This window comes from Arachis ipaensis, chromosome B10 (assembly GCF_000816755.2).
Source record: "Arachis ipaensis cultivar K30076 chromosome B10, Araip1.1, whole genome shotgun sequence".
Classification (NCBI taxonomy): Eukaryota; Viridiplantae; Streptophyta; class Magnoliopsida; order Fabales; family Fabaceae; genus Arachis; species Arachis ipaensis.
This window is the reverse complement of record NC_029794.2, coordinates 57,836,086-57,854,905: the sequence shown is the minus strand read 5'-3', so window position 1 is coordinate 57,854,905 and position 18,820 is coordinate 57,836,086. Positions and strand designations below refer to the sequence as shown.

At 36.5% G+C, this 18,820-nt stretch overlaps 1 protein-coding gene across 1 annotated transcript; it reads right to left on the bottom strand.

Annotated features, from left to right (window-relative positions):
• LOC107620643 (1,4-dihydroxy-2-naphthoyl-CoA synthase, peroxisomal-like) lies at nucleotides 16,599-18,353 on the bottom strand. Its single transcript, XM_021113402.1, has 6 exons — nucleotides 18,121-18,353; nucleotides 17,933-18,077; nucleotides 17,734-17,856; nucleotides 17,242-17,343; nucleotides 17,030-17,087; nucleotides 16,599-16,854 (listed from the first exon to the last, which is right to left on the bottom strand). Exons 1-6 carry the CDS (start codon nucleotides 18,222-18,224, stop codon nucleotides 16,835-16,837), a joined length of 552 nt encoding a protein of 183 aa, XP_020969061.1. The 5' UTR covers nucleotides 18,225-18,353; the 3' UTR covers nucleotides 16,599-16,834.

Genomic DNA, 18,820 nt, shown 5'->3' with positions numbered 1-18,820 from the left:
TAGTTCTAGGTTTAATTCAAGTTTCCTTCTACTTCTACCTTCAATTGATGATTGCCACACTTTGGTTCTTCTCTCTATCCCTATTCTCTTGTTGTAATTTCTCTTATTTTGTTTCTAGGTTTTGTAATTGAGATACTCTTGTTCTCTCTATTTTCTTTCAGATATCCAAGAAGAACAAGAGTCAAGGGATCGTTTCAAGGAGACACTGGATCAATTTCAAGCAACCATGGAGTGTTTTGTGCAACAAATGAAAATAATGGAAAATATTGAACCACCACAACCTTACCAAGATGAACCACCTTCCAATTATGAAACTTCCCTCCCAAATAATGAACCTTCTTTTCCACCATCACCTCCCGATGAAGCCCCCACGCAAGAATTGAGAGATCTTGAATCTCATATCTTGAGGCCACAAGAGGAGGATGAAAAGAAGTTTAATGAGCTAGGAGCCAAGATGGCTATCCTAGTGGAAGCCGTTAGCAACATGGTCTCCCCCCAACTAAGCAATCAAGGAAATCACATTGACGAATGTGGAGAAGCAACCAAGGAGCATAGTGAGGGAGTGAGTTTAGAGCTTCAAGGTGAAGAAAAGGTGTTGTAAGCACGCTGTGCGCGCACGCGCGGATTGCACTTCCGCAACTTCTGGTACAAAAACCAGAGAGTTGTGTGCGCGTTGTGCCAGCATTGTGCTTGGAGCACAAGCTCATCCACGCGTAAGCGCGCTGTGCGCGCGCGCGGATCGTCCCTGCTGCATCCACGCGTAAGCGCGCTGTGCGCGCGCGCGCGGATTGTCCCTGCTGCATCCACGCGTAAGCGCTCTGTGCGCGCGCGCGCGGATTTGCACCCTGCGTTTCTCCTCCCTCCTTTCTCCTTCTTTCCTCTTCTCTTCTTCTTTCTTTCTCATTTTTTTTCTTCTTCCTCTCTTGAAAGATTTTTTTTTTCTTTTCTCTTTTAATATAAATAAAAAAAAATAAAAATTTTTTTTAATAATAAAAAAAATATAATAATAAATAAATAAATAAATAAAATACTAAAAAAAATTAAAAATATAAAAAAATAACTTTTTTTCCTCTCTTCTTCCATTTCCTTTTGTCTATTACATTTGCATACTTTTATTCTTTGCATTTTAATTCTATTTGTTCTCATTTTATTTTCTAAATTTCTCATTTTAATAATGGTGTTGAATTCTCTCACTAAATTGTTGAGAATTTCTTGCATTTGTTTTGGTGCTTCATGACTTGTTACATTAATTGTAATATTTGTCAACACACAAGATTAGTGCTTTAGCCCTTCCTAATTCATTACCCTTTGTTTTTTTTTCTCCATCCACCTTGCTCTTCTTTGCATGCACCGAGGACGGTGCAATCTTCAAGTGTGGGGAGGTCATTCGACCGATCTCCATGGGTAACAATTTCCTTTTCAACACCAATTTTTTTTATTTTTCTTTGTTAGAGTAGCTATTGCATTACATGATAGGTTGCATGTTAGTTAGAATTTGTACATATTCTTACCACTCCTTTCATAGTAGGACTACTTGGTTATGGTGATGATTTTCTTTCCAAGAAACCGTTTTAGGGTAACCTACCAATTTGAAAATTTTTGTTGAACTTGCTTGAAAGAATTTATTTTGGAACATGGTTTTGAGCTAAGAACACAAGCTTGTGAGATTTGAGCCTAATGGTGTGGTTACATCTTATAACCACTTATTTTCCTTCGTGCGTGTAATTGTTCTCTTTCTATGATTGTAATCTTTGGTTTGTTTGAATCTATATGTCCCATTATTCCTTGTATTCATGCATTTATATGATTGAGGCCATCATTTCATTAGCTCACTCTCCCCAATGGCCTTACCCCCTATCTCCCTTTGTTAGCCAAATTTGAGCCTACAATTAACCCACTTTGTTCTTAATTTAGCACATTACAAGCCTTAAAGCGGAAAACAATAAAAGTCCTTATTTGGATCTTTGATTAGCTTAGGCTAGTGTGTATGAGTATCATTCAAGTGTGGGAACCTTGGGACATTGGGTGAATAAGAGGATATTTTGTATTATTATTGAAAATATTGGGAATTGGGTACATACTCATGTAGTGATCAAATGTAAAACCTTATGCATTGACGCTCTTGTATATAGAAAAAAAAATGAGAAAAACAAAAGAACAAAAGAAAAAAAAAACAATATGGAAAAGAAAAGAAAAAAAATATAGAAAAATAAAGAAAAAAAAAAGAAAAGCAATAAAGGGGACAAAATGCCCCAAAGTGAAGCTCAATAAGAATCAATGCATAAGTGTTGTTAAATGAAAAGAAAATGCATGAGTATGTGAAAAAGTGAGGAATGGGTAGTTAGATTAGTACTTAATTGTATAGGTCATTATATAGGTTAGGTGGGAAAACTAGTGATCATATAGTAAAGACACAAACATAATTAAACATGAAGCATAGTAAATGAAAAACAAGAAAATAAGAACAAGGAGATTAAGGAATGGGTCCACCTTAATGAGGGTGGCGTCTTCCTCTTCTTGAAGAACCAATGGTGCTCTTGAGCTCCTCTGTGTCTCTTCCTTGTCTTTGTTGCTCCTCTCTCATAGCTCTTTGATCTGCAGTCAATTGCTCTACCATTGAATTATGGAAAAACAAAAAGCAATGATTTTACCACACCAAACTTAAAAGGTTTTCTCGTCCTCGAGCAAAAGAAGAAAGAAGTGGAGAAGATGGAGGAGATAGAGGTGTGTGAATGGGTGGGTTTGGGAGGGGAATGGTTTCAATTTGAATGGTGAGGTAGGTGGAGATCCTGTGGGGTCCACAGATCCTGTGGGGATCCTGTGGGATCCACAGATTCAGAGGGGTCAAGGATGTATCATCCCTGCTCCTATTAGTCGTGTAAACGCCCCTGCAGTGCAATCCTGGCGTTTAACACCAGACTGCTGCCTGTTTTTGGCGTTAAACGCCCAAATGTAGCCTGTTTCTGGCGTTTAACACAAGGTTGATGCTTGTTTCTGGCGTTAAATGCCAGCTTGGTGCTTGTTTTTGGCGTTAAACGCTAGACAGATGCTTGTTTCTGGCGTTTAAATGCCATAATGCTCTTCCTCTAGGGTGTGCTATTTTTAATGCTGTTTTTCATTCTGTTTTTGATTTTTCAGTAGTTTTTGTGACTTTACATGATCATCAACCTAAAAAAACATAAAATAGCAATAGAAAATAAAGAGATATAGTTAAATAACATTGGATTGCCTCCCAACAAGCGCTTCTTTAATGTCAATAGCTTGACCTTACTAAGCTTTTAATCTAGTCTCAGCCTTGAGCATTCTTGCTCAACATTGCCTTCAAGATAATGCTTGACTCTCTGTCCATTAATAATGAACTTCTTATTAGAATCAATGTCTTGAAGCTCCACATGGCCATATGGTGACATGCTTGTAATCACATATGGTCCCCTCCACCGGGATTTCAGTTTTCCGGGGAATAATCTGAGCCTAGAGTTAAATAGCAGAACCTTCTATCCTGGTTCAAAGACTCTAGGTGATAACTTTCTGTCATGCCACCTTTTTGCTTTCTCCTTGTAAAGCTTAGCATTTTCGAAAGTAGTGAGTCTGAATTCCTCTAGCTCATTTAGCTGGAGTAATCTTTTTTCTCCAGCTAATCTGGCATCAAAGTTTAGGAATCTGGTTGCCCAATAGGCCTTATGCTCCAGTTCCACGGGCAGATGACAGGCCTTACCATACACAAGCTGGTATGGAGAGGTCCCTATAGGAGTCTTGAATGCTGTTCTGTAAGCCCACAGAGCATCATCCAAGCTTCTCGCCTAATCCTTTCTACGGGTACTTACTGTTTGTTCCAGGATTCTTTTTAGTTTTCTATTAGAGACTTCAACTTGCCCATTTGTCTGTGGATGATATGGAGTTGCCACCTTGTGGCTAATTTCATACCGGACCATAGCAGAGTAAAGCTGTTTGTTACAGAAGTGAGTGCCCCCATCACTAATTAGTGCTCTAGGGACACCGAACCTGCTGAAGATATGTTTCTGGAGGAACTTCAGCACTGTCTTAGTATCATTAGTGGGTGTGGCAATGGCCTCTACCCATTTGGATACATAGTCGACTGCCACCAGAATATAAGTGTTTGAGTATGATGGTGGGAAAGGCCCCATGAAGTCAATACCCCATACATCAAATAACTCAATCTCCAAGATTCCTTGTTGAGGCATGGCATAACCATGAGGCAGATTACCAGCTCTCTGGTAACTGTCACAGTTACGTACAAACTCTCGGAAATATCTGTAGAGTGTAGGCCAGTAGAAACCACATTGGAGGACCTTGGTGGCTGTTCGCTCACCTCCGAAATGACCTCCATATTGTGACCCATGGCAATGCCATAAGATCCTCTGTGCTTCTTCTCTAGGCACACACCTACGGATTATTCCGTCTGCACATCTCTTAAAGTGATAGGGTTCATCCCACAAGTAGTACTTTGCATCAGTAATTAATTTTTTCTTTTGTTGCCTGCTGTACTCCTTGGGTATGAACCTTGCAGCTTTATAGTTTGCAATGTCTGCAAACCATGGTGTTTCCTGAATGGCGAACAAATGCTCATCTGGAAAGGTTTCAGAGATCTCAATAGAGGGAAAGGACGCCCCTTCTACTGGCTCTATCTGGGACAGATGATCAACACGGCTAGCATAATAAATGACATGCAGAAGCTTGTCATGCCTCTGCCCCAATACTGCACCAATGGCATTATCACTGGCATCACACATTAATTCGAATGGTAATGTCCAGTCTGGTGTAGAAATAACTGGTGCTGTGACCAGCTAAGCTTTCAGAGTTTCAAACGCCTGCAGACACTCTGTGTCAAACACAAATGGCGTGTCAGCAGCTAGCAGGTTGCTTAGAGGTTTTGTAATTTTTGAAAAATCTTTTATAAACCTCCTATAGAATCCTGCATGCCCCAAAAAGCTTCTGATTGCCTTAACATTGGCAGGTGGTGGTAATTTTTTAATTACCTCTACTTTAGCTTGATCCACCTCTATTCCTTTGTTCGAAATCTTACGCCCAAGGACAATCCCTTCAGTCACCATAAAGTGACATTTTCCCAGTTTAAAATCAGGTTAGTCTCTTGGCATCTTTTCAGAACCAGTGTCAGGTGATCAAGACAGGAGCTGAATGAGTCTCCATATACTGAGAAGTCATCCATGAATACTTCCAGAAATTTTTCCACCATATCAGAGAAAATAGAGAGCATGCATCTCTGAAAGGTTGCAGGCGCATTACACAGCCCAAATGGCATCTTTCTGTAAGCAAACACTCCAGATGGACATGTGAATGCTGTTTTCTCTTGATCCTGGGGATCTACTGCAATTTGGTTGTAGCCTGAATAGCCATCCAAAAAGCAGTAATAATCATGACCTGCTAGTCTTTCTAGCATCTGGTCTATGAATGGTAAAGGAAAATGATCCTTTCTGGTGGCAGTATTGAGCCTTCTGTAGTCAATACACATGCGCCAACCTATAATTGTTCTTGTAGGAACCAGTTCATTTTTTTCATTATGAACCATTGTCATGCCTCCCTTTTTGGGGACAACTTGGACAGGGCTCACCTAGGGGCTATCAGAAATAGGATAAATAATTCCAGCCTCCAGTAACTTGGTGACCTCTTTCTGCACCACTTCCTTCATGGCTGGATTTAGCCGCCTCTGTGGTTGAACCACTGGCTTAGCATCATCCTCCAATAGGATCTTGTGCATGCATCTAGCTGGGCTTATGCCCTTGAGGTCACTTATGGACCACCCAAGAGCTGTCTTGTGTGTCCTTAGCACTTGAATTAGTGCTTCCTCTTCCTTTGGATTTAAAGCAGAGCTTATAATCACCGGAAAAGTGTCACCTTCTCCCAGAAATGCATATTTCAGGGATGGTGGTAATGGTTTGAGCTCGTGTTTAGGAGGTTTTTCCTCTTCCTGAGGAAGTTTCAGAGGCTCTTTCAATTCCTCTGAATCCTCCAGATCAGGCTGAACATCTTTAAAGATGTCTTCCAGCTCTGATTCGAGACTCTCAGCCATGTTGATCTCCTCTACCAAAGAGTCAATAAGATCAACTTTCATGCAGTCTTTTGGTGTGTCTAGATGCTGCATGGCCTTAACAGCATTCAACTTAAACTCATCCTCGTTGACTCTCAGGGTTACTTCCCCCTTTTGGACATCAATGAGAGTAGTACTCTTGTGCTCCTCCATTTTCAGCACGACAAAGTCAGTGGGGAAGGCGAATGGCCCAACCCTGACAATCATGTCTTCAATCATGCCTGATGGGTATTTAATGGAGCCATCAGCAAGTTGGAGATATATCCGGGTTGGTTTAACTTCTTCAGTTAAACCAAGCTTTCTGATAGTGGATGCAGGTATTAGGTTGATGTTTGCCCCAAGATCACATAAAGCTGTCTTGGTGCAATTACCCTCTAATATGCATGGTATCAGAAAGCTCCCGGGATCTTTAAGCTTTTCTGGGAAGCTTTTCAGAATGACTGCACTGCATTCCTCAGTGAGGAGAACTCTTTCAGTTTCTCTCTAATCCTTCTTATGACTCAAGATCTCTTTCATGAACTTGGCATAAGAGGGTATTTGCTCAAGTGGCTCTGCAAACAGAATCTTTATTTCAAGAGTCCTGAGATAGTCTGCAAAGCGAGCAAATTGCTTATTCCGCTCCTCTTGGCGGAGTTTTTGAGGATAAGGTATCTTGGCTTTGTATTCTTCAACCTTAGTTGTTGCAGGTTTATTTCCTACAGAGGTGGTTGGAGAAGCCTTTTTAGAGGGGTTGTTATCAGCACTTGTGTGTGTCTGATCCCTCACTGGCAATTGAATGCCAGAGTTGGAAGCTGGATTGGCGTTGGACGCCAACTCCTTGCTTGTTCCTGGCGTTTGGACGCCAAAACTGAGCTTCCATTGGGCGTTTGACGCTAACTCCCTGCCTGTTTCTGGCATTTGAATGCCAGAACTGCGCATGGGTTGGGCGTTTAACGCCAGCTTTGCATCCCTTTCTGGCATTTGAACGCCAGAGTTATTCCTCTCTGGGCCCTTACTGTCCTCAGAGGGATTTTGGATAGTATTTTGTTCATCCTCTGTCAGTTGCTCTTTTCGTGGCTTTCTGCTATTCTGAAGTGAGGTATTTAATGTTTTTCCACTTCTTAATTGAACTGCCTGGCACTCGTCTGTTATCTGCTTTTATAACTGCTGTTTTGTCTGATTCAACTATGCTTCCATATTTTTATTAGCATTTTTAGTGTCTTGTAGTATCTCTTTGAATTCTGCTAGCTGTTTTGTTAGAAAACACAATTGTTGACTAAGTTCAGTAACTTGTTCTGGAGGACCAAGCTCAGTAGATACTGCTTTGGCTTCTTCTTTTGTGGAGGACCCACTACTTATGTACAGATGCTGATTTCTAGCAACTATATCAATAAGCTCTTGAGCCTCTTCAATAGTTTTCCTCATGTGTATAGATCCACCAGCTGAGTGGTCTAGAGATATCTGAGCTCTTTCTGTAAGCCCATAGTAGAAGATGTCTAATTGCACCCAATCTGAAAACATTTCAGAGGGGCATTTCCTTAGTATCCTTCTGTACCTCTCCCAGGAATTATAAAGAAATTCATCATCCTCTTGTTTAAAGCCTTGGATGTCCAGCCTTAGCTGTGTCATCCTTTTTGGAGGGAAATATTGATTCAGGAATTTGTCTGATAATTGTTTCCATGTTCTTATGCTTGCTGTGGGTTGGTTATTTAACCACCTTTTAGCTTGATCTTTTACAGCAAACGGAAACAGTAACAGTCTGTATACATCCTGATCTACCTCCTTGTCACGTACTGTATCAGCAATTTGCAAGAATTGTGCCAGAAACTCAGTAGGTTCTTCCTGTAGAAGACCGAAATACTGGCAGTTTTGCTGCACTGTGACAATGAGCTGAGGATTTAGCTCAAAACTGCTTGCTTTGATGGGAGGTATACAGATGCTACTCCCATATGCAGCAGTAATGGGGTTAGTATATGTTCCCAGAGTCCTTCTGGACTGTTCATTTCCACTTAGGTCCATGATGGAAAAAGGGAGATGATGCGGATTGCAAATAATTTTTTTTTGAAAATCGAAATTAAAATAAAATAAAATAAAATAAAATAAATGAAAATTTGACTATATTTTCGAAAATTAGAAGAAAAAGAAATAAAAGAAAATTGAAAACTAAATTAATTAATTAAAAAGATTTGAAAAAGATGTGGGTGAGGATTTTCGAAAAAAATGAAGTGAGAGAAATTGGTTAGAAAGTTTTGAAAAAGATATGTCTTAAAATTAAAGATACTTGTAAGAAAATAAAAAAAAAGAAAAGATATGAAAAAGATTTGATTTTAAGATTTGAGATTAGAAAAGATAAGATAAGCTAGGTAAGAGAAGATAAGGAATTTAAATTAAAAAGTTTTGAAATTTAAATTTTAAATTTGAAATTTAAATTTTAAAATTTGAAATTTGAAATTTGAAATTTTGAAAATTGAAATTTGAAAATTGAAATTTGAAAGTTGAAATTTGAAAATTGAATTTTGAATTTTCGAAAAAGTCAACAATATAAGATAAGGATTTGAAAAAGATTTAAATTTTGAAAAGATTTGATTTTTAATTTTGAAAATTAGATTTTGAATTTTAAATTTTGAAATTTGAATTTTGAAATTTTGAAAGTTGAAATTTGAAATTTGAAATAAGATAAGATAAAATTTTGAAAAAGATATGATTTTTTTGAAAAAAATTTGAATTTTGAAATTTTTAAAACTAAGATAAGATAAAATAGAAATTTTTTAAAATAAAAATCTGAATATTTTTGAAAAAATTTCGAAATATTTGCTCAAAAATAGTTAGAGAATATATTTTTTTGATTTTTGAATTTTATGATGAAAAAGAAAAACACACAAAAGACACACAACTTAAAATTTTTAGATCTAATGCTCCTTGTTTTCAAAAATTTTAGAGGGAAAACACCAAGGAACACCAAACTTAAAAATTTTAAGATCAAAACACAAGGAAGACTCAAGAACACCTTGAAGACTCACAAGAACAACAAGAACATGGAGATAGAACACCAAACTTAAAATTTTTAGCAAACCACAATGAAATTTTTGAAAACTAAAGGAAAATTAACAAGAGAACACCAAACTTAAAAATTGACACAAGATTTAATCAAAGAAAAATTATTTTTGAAAATGTTTTAAAAGGAAGATAGCCAATTACCAAGAACATAAGCACAACACTCTGGCCAATTGAGCTATAAATTTAACGTGTTTTAACAAGGTATTTAATAAATAAAAAAAATTTTGAAACTAAAAATTTGAAAAAGCACGAGAAAAAAAAGAAAAGATACAAAACAAGACAAACCAAAGATCAAACAGGGAAAATAAACAAGAACAACTTGAAGATTAAGAAAGAACAATGAACACAAATTCGAAAATTTAAAAGAAAATAAAAACATGCAATTGACACCAAACTTAAAATATGAAACTAAACTCAAATAAAAAAACTCAATTATCAGTTTATAAAATTTTCGAAAAATTTAAAAAGAAAAAATAAGGATTTTAAAAAAAAATTTCAACCAAAAACAATAATAGAAGACTCTAAACCAAAAAAAAAATTTTTTCCTAATCTAAGTAACAAAATAAACCGTCAGTTGTCCAAACTCAAACAATCCCCGGCAACGGCGCCAAAAACTTGGTGCACGAAATTATGATTCACACTTTTCACAACTCCGCACAACTAACCAGCAAGTGCACTGGGTCGTCCAAGTAATACCTTACGTGAGTAAGGGTCGATCCCACGGAGATTGTTGGCTTGAAGCAATCTATGGTTACCTTGTAAATCTTAGTCAGGAGATTAATTATGATTATCAGTTTGAATTGCGAAAAATAAAAGAGCATGAAATAAATACTTGTTATGCAGTAATGGAGAATATGTTGGAGTTTTAGAGATGCTTTGTCTTCTGAATCTCTGCTTTCCCCTATCTTCTTCTTCACGCACGCAAGGTTCCTCCTATGGCAAGCCGTGTGTTGGTGGATCACCATTGTCAATGGCTACCATCCGTCCTCTCAGTAAAAATGGTCCAGGTATGCTGTCACCACACGGCTAATCATCTGTCGGTTCTCACTCATGTTGGAATAGGATCCATTGATCCTTTTGCGTCTGTCACTATGCCCAACCCTTGTGAGTTTGAAGCTCGTCACAGTCATTCAATCCCTGAATCCTACTCGGAATACCACAGACAAGGTTTAGACTTTCCGGATTCTCAAGAATGCTGCCAATGGATTCTAGCTTATACCACGAAGATTCTGATTAAGGAATCCAAGAGATACTCATTCAATCGAAGGTAGAACGGGAGTGGTTGTCAGGCACGCGTTCATAGATTGAGAATGGTGATGAGTGTCACGGATCATCACATTCATCATATTGAAGTGCGAATGAACATCTTAGATAGAAACAAGCGTGTTTGAATAGAAAACAGAAATAATTGTATTAATTCATCGAGACACAGCAGAGCTCCTCACCCCCAATGATGGAGTTTAGAGACTCATGCCGTCAAAGAGTACAAAGTTCAGATCTAAAAATGTCATGAGGTACAAAATAAATCTCTAAAAGTTGTTTAAATACTAAACTAGTAACCCAGGTTTATAGAAAATGAGTAAACTAAGATAAATAGTGCAGAAATCCACTTCTGGGGCCCACTTGGTGCGTGCTGGGCTGAGACTTGAGCTTTACACGTGCCTAGGTTGTTTCCAAAGTTAAACGCCAGGTTGTAACCTGTTTCTGGCGTTTAACTCTAACTTGTAACCTATTTCTGGCGTTTAACGCTAGAATGCAACATGGAACTGGCGTTGAACGCCAGTTTACGTCATTTATCCTTGAGCAAAGTATGGACTATTATATATTGCTGGAAAGCCCTGGATATCTACTTTCCAACGCAATTGAGAGCACGCCATTTGGACTTTTGTAGCTCCAGAAAATCTATTTTGAGTGCAGGGAGGTCAGAATCCAACAGCATCTGCAGTCCTTTTTCAGCCTGAATAAGATTTTTGCTCAGCTCCCTCAATTTCAGCCAGAAAATATCTGAAATTACAGAAAAACACACAAACTCATAGTAAAGTCCAGAAATGTGATTTTTATTTAAAAACTAATAAAAATATAATAAAAAATGACTAAAACATATTAAAAACTACCTAAAAACAATGCCAAAAAGCGTATAAATTATCCGCTCATCAATGAGTCTCATCTATCGATTATAAAGCCAACCCGACAAGTCCTGGTAGTTAGGACTGTCCCTCTTTCGTGCATCCCCAACTCGAGTTATTCTCAATTATAAATATCAATACATATACACAACACCCACATTGGTGTTTATCCACGGGGGCAAGCTCATCCGGAGCTTTCACAGTATCTGGCCACACTTATGACATAGGGTCAGCAGAGTATCGAGTCTCCACTTGGAGCACGTGGTGGTTAGCCACTGCCTTTACCTAAGAAAACTCGTATCTCAGATAATTGGAAGTGCAACAATCACTTTATGAACTCAATAATCATCCATATTCATAGTCAGCCATCCGTCTCATAACATATTCCACAATCAGCCATAATTCATTATCATATACAGCCATTCCGACTCATAACATAATAGCACTTCCACCATTCAACATCATAAAACTCTTAAAATCATCATTTAAGCCATAAATCACTTTTCTTTGAAATCAAATTCAATTCATCCCAGTCTTAACTTCAAAAATCCACATTTCTCAAATCACTTCTAGCTTATAAGCCATCTTTCTCAAAAGAAGTTTCCTCTTTCAAAACAAGCCACATTTCCACAACATCCTTCTAAAATTTTCAAACGATTTAGCAACTAGGCCAAATTAAAGGTCTCTTTTAAAAGATCCAAAAATCAGTCATCCTAAAATAGAATTTGGTAATAGAAATTTCTCAGCAGAGTCTCAAGACTTTAGGGAAGGACAACTTATCTCAATTTCTTAAAAATTTATGGAAGCTCTTAAAGTCATAGATTCTTGGTTTAAGTAAATAGAAACAGAATTTATTATAAAATTGAATCATATAAAGTCACAAGTCCCAACCCAATCCAAAACCAATTCACTTAAAACGGAGCCAATCCATTTAAATCAAAACCACTTTTAGGTTCCTTCTTAAAACCAATTCTTTGACTTCTTCCAAAATATCATAAACGCAATTATTCAATCAAAAGTCCAATTTCCTTTAAAATCACTAAAATCTCCTTTGAACAAAATCCTTAAGTCTAACTAAAAGCATATGCCCTTTTTATATTTAAAATCAATATTAGAACATAATACTTTTCTTCAGTGATTCAAAATTGTAAAGTAATTCCTTTCTAAATAAATCAAACTCAAGACATATAGTTTTCTTAAATAAATTAAGCTAAAAAACATAACTATTTTCTTAATAAATCAAATAATACAATTTCTCAAATCGAATCCTTTCTAAACAACTTTTCAAACAAAGTCTAAGATTTTTATAAAAATTTTGGCAGCACCTTCCCTAAAACTTGGACTTTGCCACCCTTTTCGGGTTCCAACCAAACCATTCAACAATCCCTTTCAACGGTCCAAAACCCAAAATCAGCTCAAAAGCAAGTTGAATTCAACATTCACCTCATTTTCATATCTCAAAGAAACTGTCTCAAGATCAAATCACTATCAACTAATTAAACTCATTTCCAAAATTTTAAAGAAATAGTTCAACAACAATCCATTTATCAAAACCAAACTATAATCCAATCAAATATATAATCATTTCATCCAAAATAGCCAGACAATACATAAGACTTGTACAACCATTAAAAAGTATATAATTCCCGCATCAGTATCCATTTATAAAAATTCCAAATGTAAAATAGCTTTTTAGAAAAGCCCCTACCTCGATGTCACAATTACAAGAAACCGGGAATAGAATTACGGCGAGACAGCTGGCTGGACCTCTACTAGTCACACAACCATTTCAACCAAGAAAGTAGCGGCACTACATCTCAACACAACCGGGACAGCGGTGGCATTAGCTCCCACAACAGGGATCATGGTTGCAGCGAAATGAAGATTTCGAATTCAATGGAATCGAAAAGTAGAAACGACTCTGGTAATTTAAAACAGAGCACAGGCCAAAGTTGAATTAAAACAAGAACAAGCAGTTTAATAAGAAATTGGAAGAATAGGGCGTGCAATTGCAGCAGAAATAAGGGGAAAAGGCTAACCCAGACCAATGAATGTCGAACCTAATTAGAACAGGAACAGGGCAGCAACGATTCCTAGCAATCCTCCGTGCTGGTTCCGACAGCAGCAACACCCTTCTAGTGGCCCTATTCCGCAGTAACTCCAACAATCAGAAGAATGAATATTAGCAGTAGAAACAACCGCGTTTATGGCAACTCCAAATCGACGACAACAGTGGCACCAGCTCCTTCTTTTTCTTGCATGCAGAGGCGATAGTAACAGCTAGGGTTCGGTGGAAGTGGCTCTCCCTGATGGCGGGTTGAACAGTGGCGACGGCGATAGAAGTTTGACGACGGCGGTGAAACACGGCGGTGACAGCACACGGCGGCGCAGCTTCAAGCAGCGGCGGCAGGAGTGGCTTCAACAGCAGTACCCAGGCACGGCAGCGGTGCGGTGGCGACGCAGCAGAGGATCCCTCCTCCACTGACTCTCACGCGGCTCCTCCTTCTTCCCTGAATGGCGTCGATGGCATCCTTCTTCCTCTTGGATCTCGCTCTCTCCTCTCTTCACGGCTCTGATCCCTTCGACGACGCGACGGCGGTGATAGTGGACTCCTCGCCGGCAGCGCGTTCATCTCCCCCTCGGCCCTCCGTGCTTTCTTTCCACTATCTGTATGTGTGTGCTGCACAGAGAAGAGAGTGAAGAAGGGGTTGGGGCTGCGCAACGTGAAGGGAAAATGGACGGGGATTGATATGACAAAAATTAGGGTTAGGGGCAGTTTAGTAATTTTAATAAAATTAGGGTAATAGAGTAATTGAAAATCAAATTTTAATCCAACAATAATATCTATAAAAATACTATTTAATTATTAATTTACAAATTTTTTTTCCAATAGATACTCTAACTTAATAACTAGAGATAATTAAATTAATTTCCATTAAATCAAAAAATAAAATTCAAAATCTAATTATTCAAACTAAAGTATATAAAATTCTCATTATTTTTCAATTACTAAAATTTTAAATCAATAATAAGAAAATACTCAATTAATATATAAATTTCTGGAAATTATATTCTCGAGTAAATAAAATAAATCATTAAATAACAATATTTAGTTTCTGAAAATTTGGGGTGTTACAAAAAAAAGATGAATAAGGAAAAAAAAAGAAGAAGATAGTGATGATGATGAAAAAAAAAGAAGAAGCAGCAGCAGAAAATGAGGAGGAGACAGAGAAAGAGTTTTGAATTATGCAAAACTTATCAGTATAAAAACACCGAAATTCTTAAACAAAACACATAAATATCTTAATTTTACACCGAAATTAGCTGCAAATACGCAAAAATATTTCCTTTAATGTTGCATTTTTTTCTTCTTTTTTTATTTCTTTTTTCTTTTAGTTGAATGAATATAAGTTCATCTTCTTCCAAATAATTTTGCAACATTATATGTTTCTTCTTCTTCTTCTTCTTTGTTTGATTTTTTTATTTTTATTCTTATTAAAAGAGTAAAACAAGAAAAAACTAGAGAAAGTAAAACACGAAAGAAAAGATGAATAAGAAAAAAATGAAGAAGAAGGTGGTGATGATGATAAAAAAAAGAAGAAGTAGCACAAGATAAGGAGGAGGAAGAGGAAGAATTTTGAATTATACAGAATTGATCAGTACATATACACCAAAAATTCTTAAATAATACATATAAATACCTTAGTTTTATACTGAAATTGGTTGCAAATACACAAAAATATTTTCTTTAATGCTATATTTTCTTCTTCTTCTTCTTCTTATTTTTTTTAGTTGAATGAATGTAGGTTCATCCTCTTCCAAGTAATTTTGTAGTATTATATGTTTCTTCTTCTTCTTTGTTTGATTTTTCTTGTTTTTATTCTTGTTAAGAGAGTAAAACAAGAAGAAGAAGAAGCAGCAAAAGATGAGGAAAAAGGAGAAGAGGAGTTTTGAATTATACAGAATTTATCAGTATGCATACACCAAAAATTCTTAAACAATACATATAAATATTTTAGTTTTACACCAAAATTTGCTGCAAATACACAAAAATATTTTCTTTAATGCAGAACTCCTACATTACATTCAATTCAAACCATCAATGATGAACATTAATTTTTACAAATAAAAATAACATTATTCACCCACAGAATCATAAACTACTAACGAGAACATTAACTAGAATCGAACCACACCTCAGTCACTTGATTGGATTCAAAACCATAATCTAATTTGCTCTGATTCAATTACTAATCTGAACTCCAATCATTCATTATTTTCAACAATGAGATAACTGTTCAAAACTGATTTCAGAGCTTGATTTCAAAAACATAGAGAACGAAAAAAATCATGAAAAATGAAGAAAGAGAATGTAGAGAACAAAAATGCTGAGAAAAATTCAAAACGGAAACAAAATCCTTTCCAAAAAGGCAGTTATATATTCACGCGTTGATTGAAAAGTTAGTTAGATAGTGGCGCGTAAGGTGAATTAGGTTAGAGAGACTTGTATAGACTTATATCTATAAACCATGGGTAATTAGTATATAATTAATAAATAAATTAATTATTATTTAAAGAAATTAAAAAATTAAATTTGATATGTTAGAGCGGTAGAAATAATTAAAATATAAATTTTGACACTAATTTAAAGGTTTTGGCCCAAAACTGAACTAACAGACCAAATCGATTGGACCGAGTCCAAACCGGGCCCATGCCCCAGCCTACAAAACACTAAAGCAAGTTCTCTTCCTTCTCATTTTCAAGGAAATACGTTGAGGAAGAGGGACCTGCATGCCAAGAACCCTAACCCTCACTCAAAGTTCAATTTTCCATAACTCACAACTAGAAAATGGATTAATACAGACAGATTTACAGACGGATTGTCTTTATTACAGACAAATTTTTGGTTACCGACGAAATTACTGACGGATTTTGTCCCTCTATAAAAGCCCTGTCGGAAATTATTTACCGACAGATTTTTTTCGTCAGAAAATTACAGACGGATTTTTAGCAGTTACCGACAGATTTTCCCTCTGTAAATTTTCTATCCATTTCCCAAAGGCAACGAACTTTCCGACGGATTTTCCGTCTGTAATTACAGACGAATTTTCAGACGGATTTTCTGTCTGTAATTATAGACGGATTTTTCGTCTGTAATTACAGACGAATTTTTTGACAGATTTTCTGTCTGTAATTTGAACTTTGGAAAATCATCCCACGTTCTGATTACAGATAGAAAATCCGTCTGTAAATCTGTCAGTAAGATAAAATAGAATTTTTTTTAGATTTTTCCATTACAAAATGAATACTTTAGATTTGTTTTCTAAATTTACTCCATCAAATACTGTAAATTGAAAAAAGAGAGCCAAAAATCACATAAATAAACATAATATTCATTACATGATACCTATAAAATTGGATGTTATTTTTCAACATCATTGGCCAATATCTCATTGTCTTAATAAAAAGATACCCAAAAAAATAAGATGACCATCCCAATGTTACATGAATGTCACAAATTACACTTAGCACTTAAAGATAGGATAATCTAAAATATTAATAAATAACTAAGTTGCATTAGCAGCATCAAGCTCCACATTGAAAGTTAAACTTGACATCTCCTGACTGAAATAGAATTAAAATCCGAATTGGAATTGGAGTAAATCAATCTATGCCAAAGAATCAAAATATAGAAAAACAGAGAGAACAACAAAAGTAAACAGAGATCAGAACAAAAATAAAATAATTAAAGGGTTCTTCACAGAGTGCGGAATGAAAAAGAACATTTGAAAGAACTCACCTGGGCTAGGCAAATTCAAACCAGCAGGAAGCCTAGGCACAACAACAGCAGGATGATTCTGCACACACGCCAGAAAACCCTCAGACGGTTCAGGAAATACAATCTCATCATAAGATTCAACAACACTAGGGATCAAGAATCATACTAATCTTATATATTGGCATAATAACACTAATAATTGCCTCATAAAAAAATGCCAACAATCAATAAACCTGCAAGTCCAACACATTAAGGCTACCAATATCTTCATTATCAGAATAACCATCTGCTGTCCTCAAAGCTTGGTCACCACCACTACAAAATGCCTTGGTCCCATACAAAATAAATAGGCAAATCAATATCAATCAAGTTCACACTAGTTTGCACATAAAATGTGAATATTCCATTCATGTCAAAGTGATAACAACATGGCCAAATGTCCTTTTCACTGGAAGCATCATGTTTAAAATAATAAAGGAAGGATTTAATTTGATGCAATACACTGACATTCAATTAAACTTATTTTAACACCAATCACTTGAATGATCATCCGACTCTAAGAGTAGATTTGATTGGATAATAGTATATCAAAATTAAACTCTAGTCAAAAGGGGCATCAACCCCAACCATTTGGCCTGAATCCATCTCAATTAACCTTAATTTTTGAGGTCAACGCATCAATTTACAGAATTTCTGAAAAACACTGGAGTAGGGAGGAGGCATACCTTGCCAGTAAGAATGACAACCCCAATAGAACTATCATGCCTGGAATCATTGAAAGCACGAATAAGTTCCTTAACTATATTGGGTCGAAAGGCATTCATTCTCTCAGGCTTATTAATACTAATCTGCAACCACACTCACCCAATCACAAAAATCCAAAATAAAAATGAACTTGAAAAAGTTGAAAGATGAAACCCAAACCTTGGCTATGCCTTCCCTAACAGCCTTCTCGTAGATGATGTCAGTGAACTCCTTGTCGGAGTCGGCATCGGAAGCAATGACCCTCCAAACGAAGTCGTGGGAGGGAACATCCCCGTGAACACGTTCGTAGCTATCATTCTGGGAAGTTGAAGAGTCAGAGGCCAAGTTGGAGTTGGTTGTGGGGATGAAGAGAAGGGTGATCAGATTGAGAAGAGGCACCAAGGTGGTTGACTATGGAGGCGAGTCTCCTGGTCATTGTGTCAAGTACAAGCAGGTTCTTCTTCTCTGCCATTGAAGCTTTTTTGTGAGATAAAAGTTAAGGTTAGTTACTTAGTTATGCACGAATGAAGGGAAGCATAAAGCATTGGTGCTTTTTTCTTTTCCCCCCTAACTTTTATTGAAATTAAAGGGACAGAGTAGATTGGAAGATTTCATACCGAATTTTTGGATAAGATAAGCTGATAAGGGGAAAGAGAGTTACTGTAATGGCACAGTTACTGTTGACTTCACGCCAAAAAAGAGTGTGTGCTTCTGAAAAGTGAAAACAATAAATAAATAATTTCTAAGTCAATATATAAGAAATCCATGGCCTATTATATATGTCATATGAGTTTGGTGTTTAATGTGAAATAATTCAGATAAGCACATCAGTTTATTAATTAATTATTCTGATATGTAACTTGTTAGGGAGTGAATACGTAGGTTAGCGAAAATTTTGTTTGACAGGTGAGTGAGGCAATTCATCGAACAGTTTTAGTGCAAGAAGAAGATGACCTAACTTCGGAGTATTACAGAAGGGGAACTTAGTCTGTCCAATTCGAGTACCAAGTTTCTTTCGTTTTAACTCATAATTTTGGAGCCTCTGTTTCATGAAGAGATCCAACTCCG

Excerpts from the sequence above, each read along its gene's own strand:
- LOC107620643 (XM_021113402.1), bottom strand. The coding sequence starts at position 18,224 with ATGGCAGAGAAGAAGAACCTGCTTGTACTTGACACAATGACCAGGAGA. Across the intron at positions 17,088-17,241 it reads TTAATGTGTTGGACTTGCAG|AATCATCCTGCTGTTGTTGT; the intron begins GTTTATTGATTG and ends GCGTGTGTGCAG. Across the intron at positions 16,855-17,029 it reads TTTGAATTTGCCTAGCCCAG|TCAGGAGATGTCAAGTTTAA; the intron begins GTGAGTTCTTTC and ends ATTCTATTTCAG.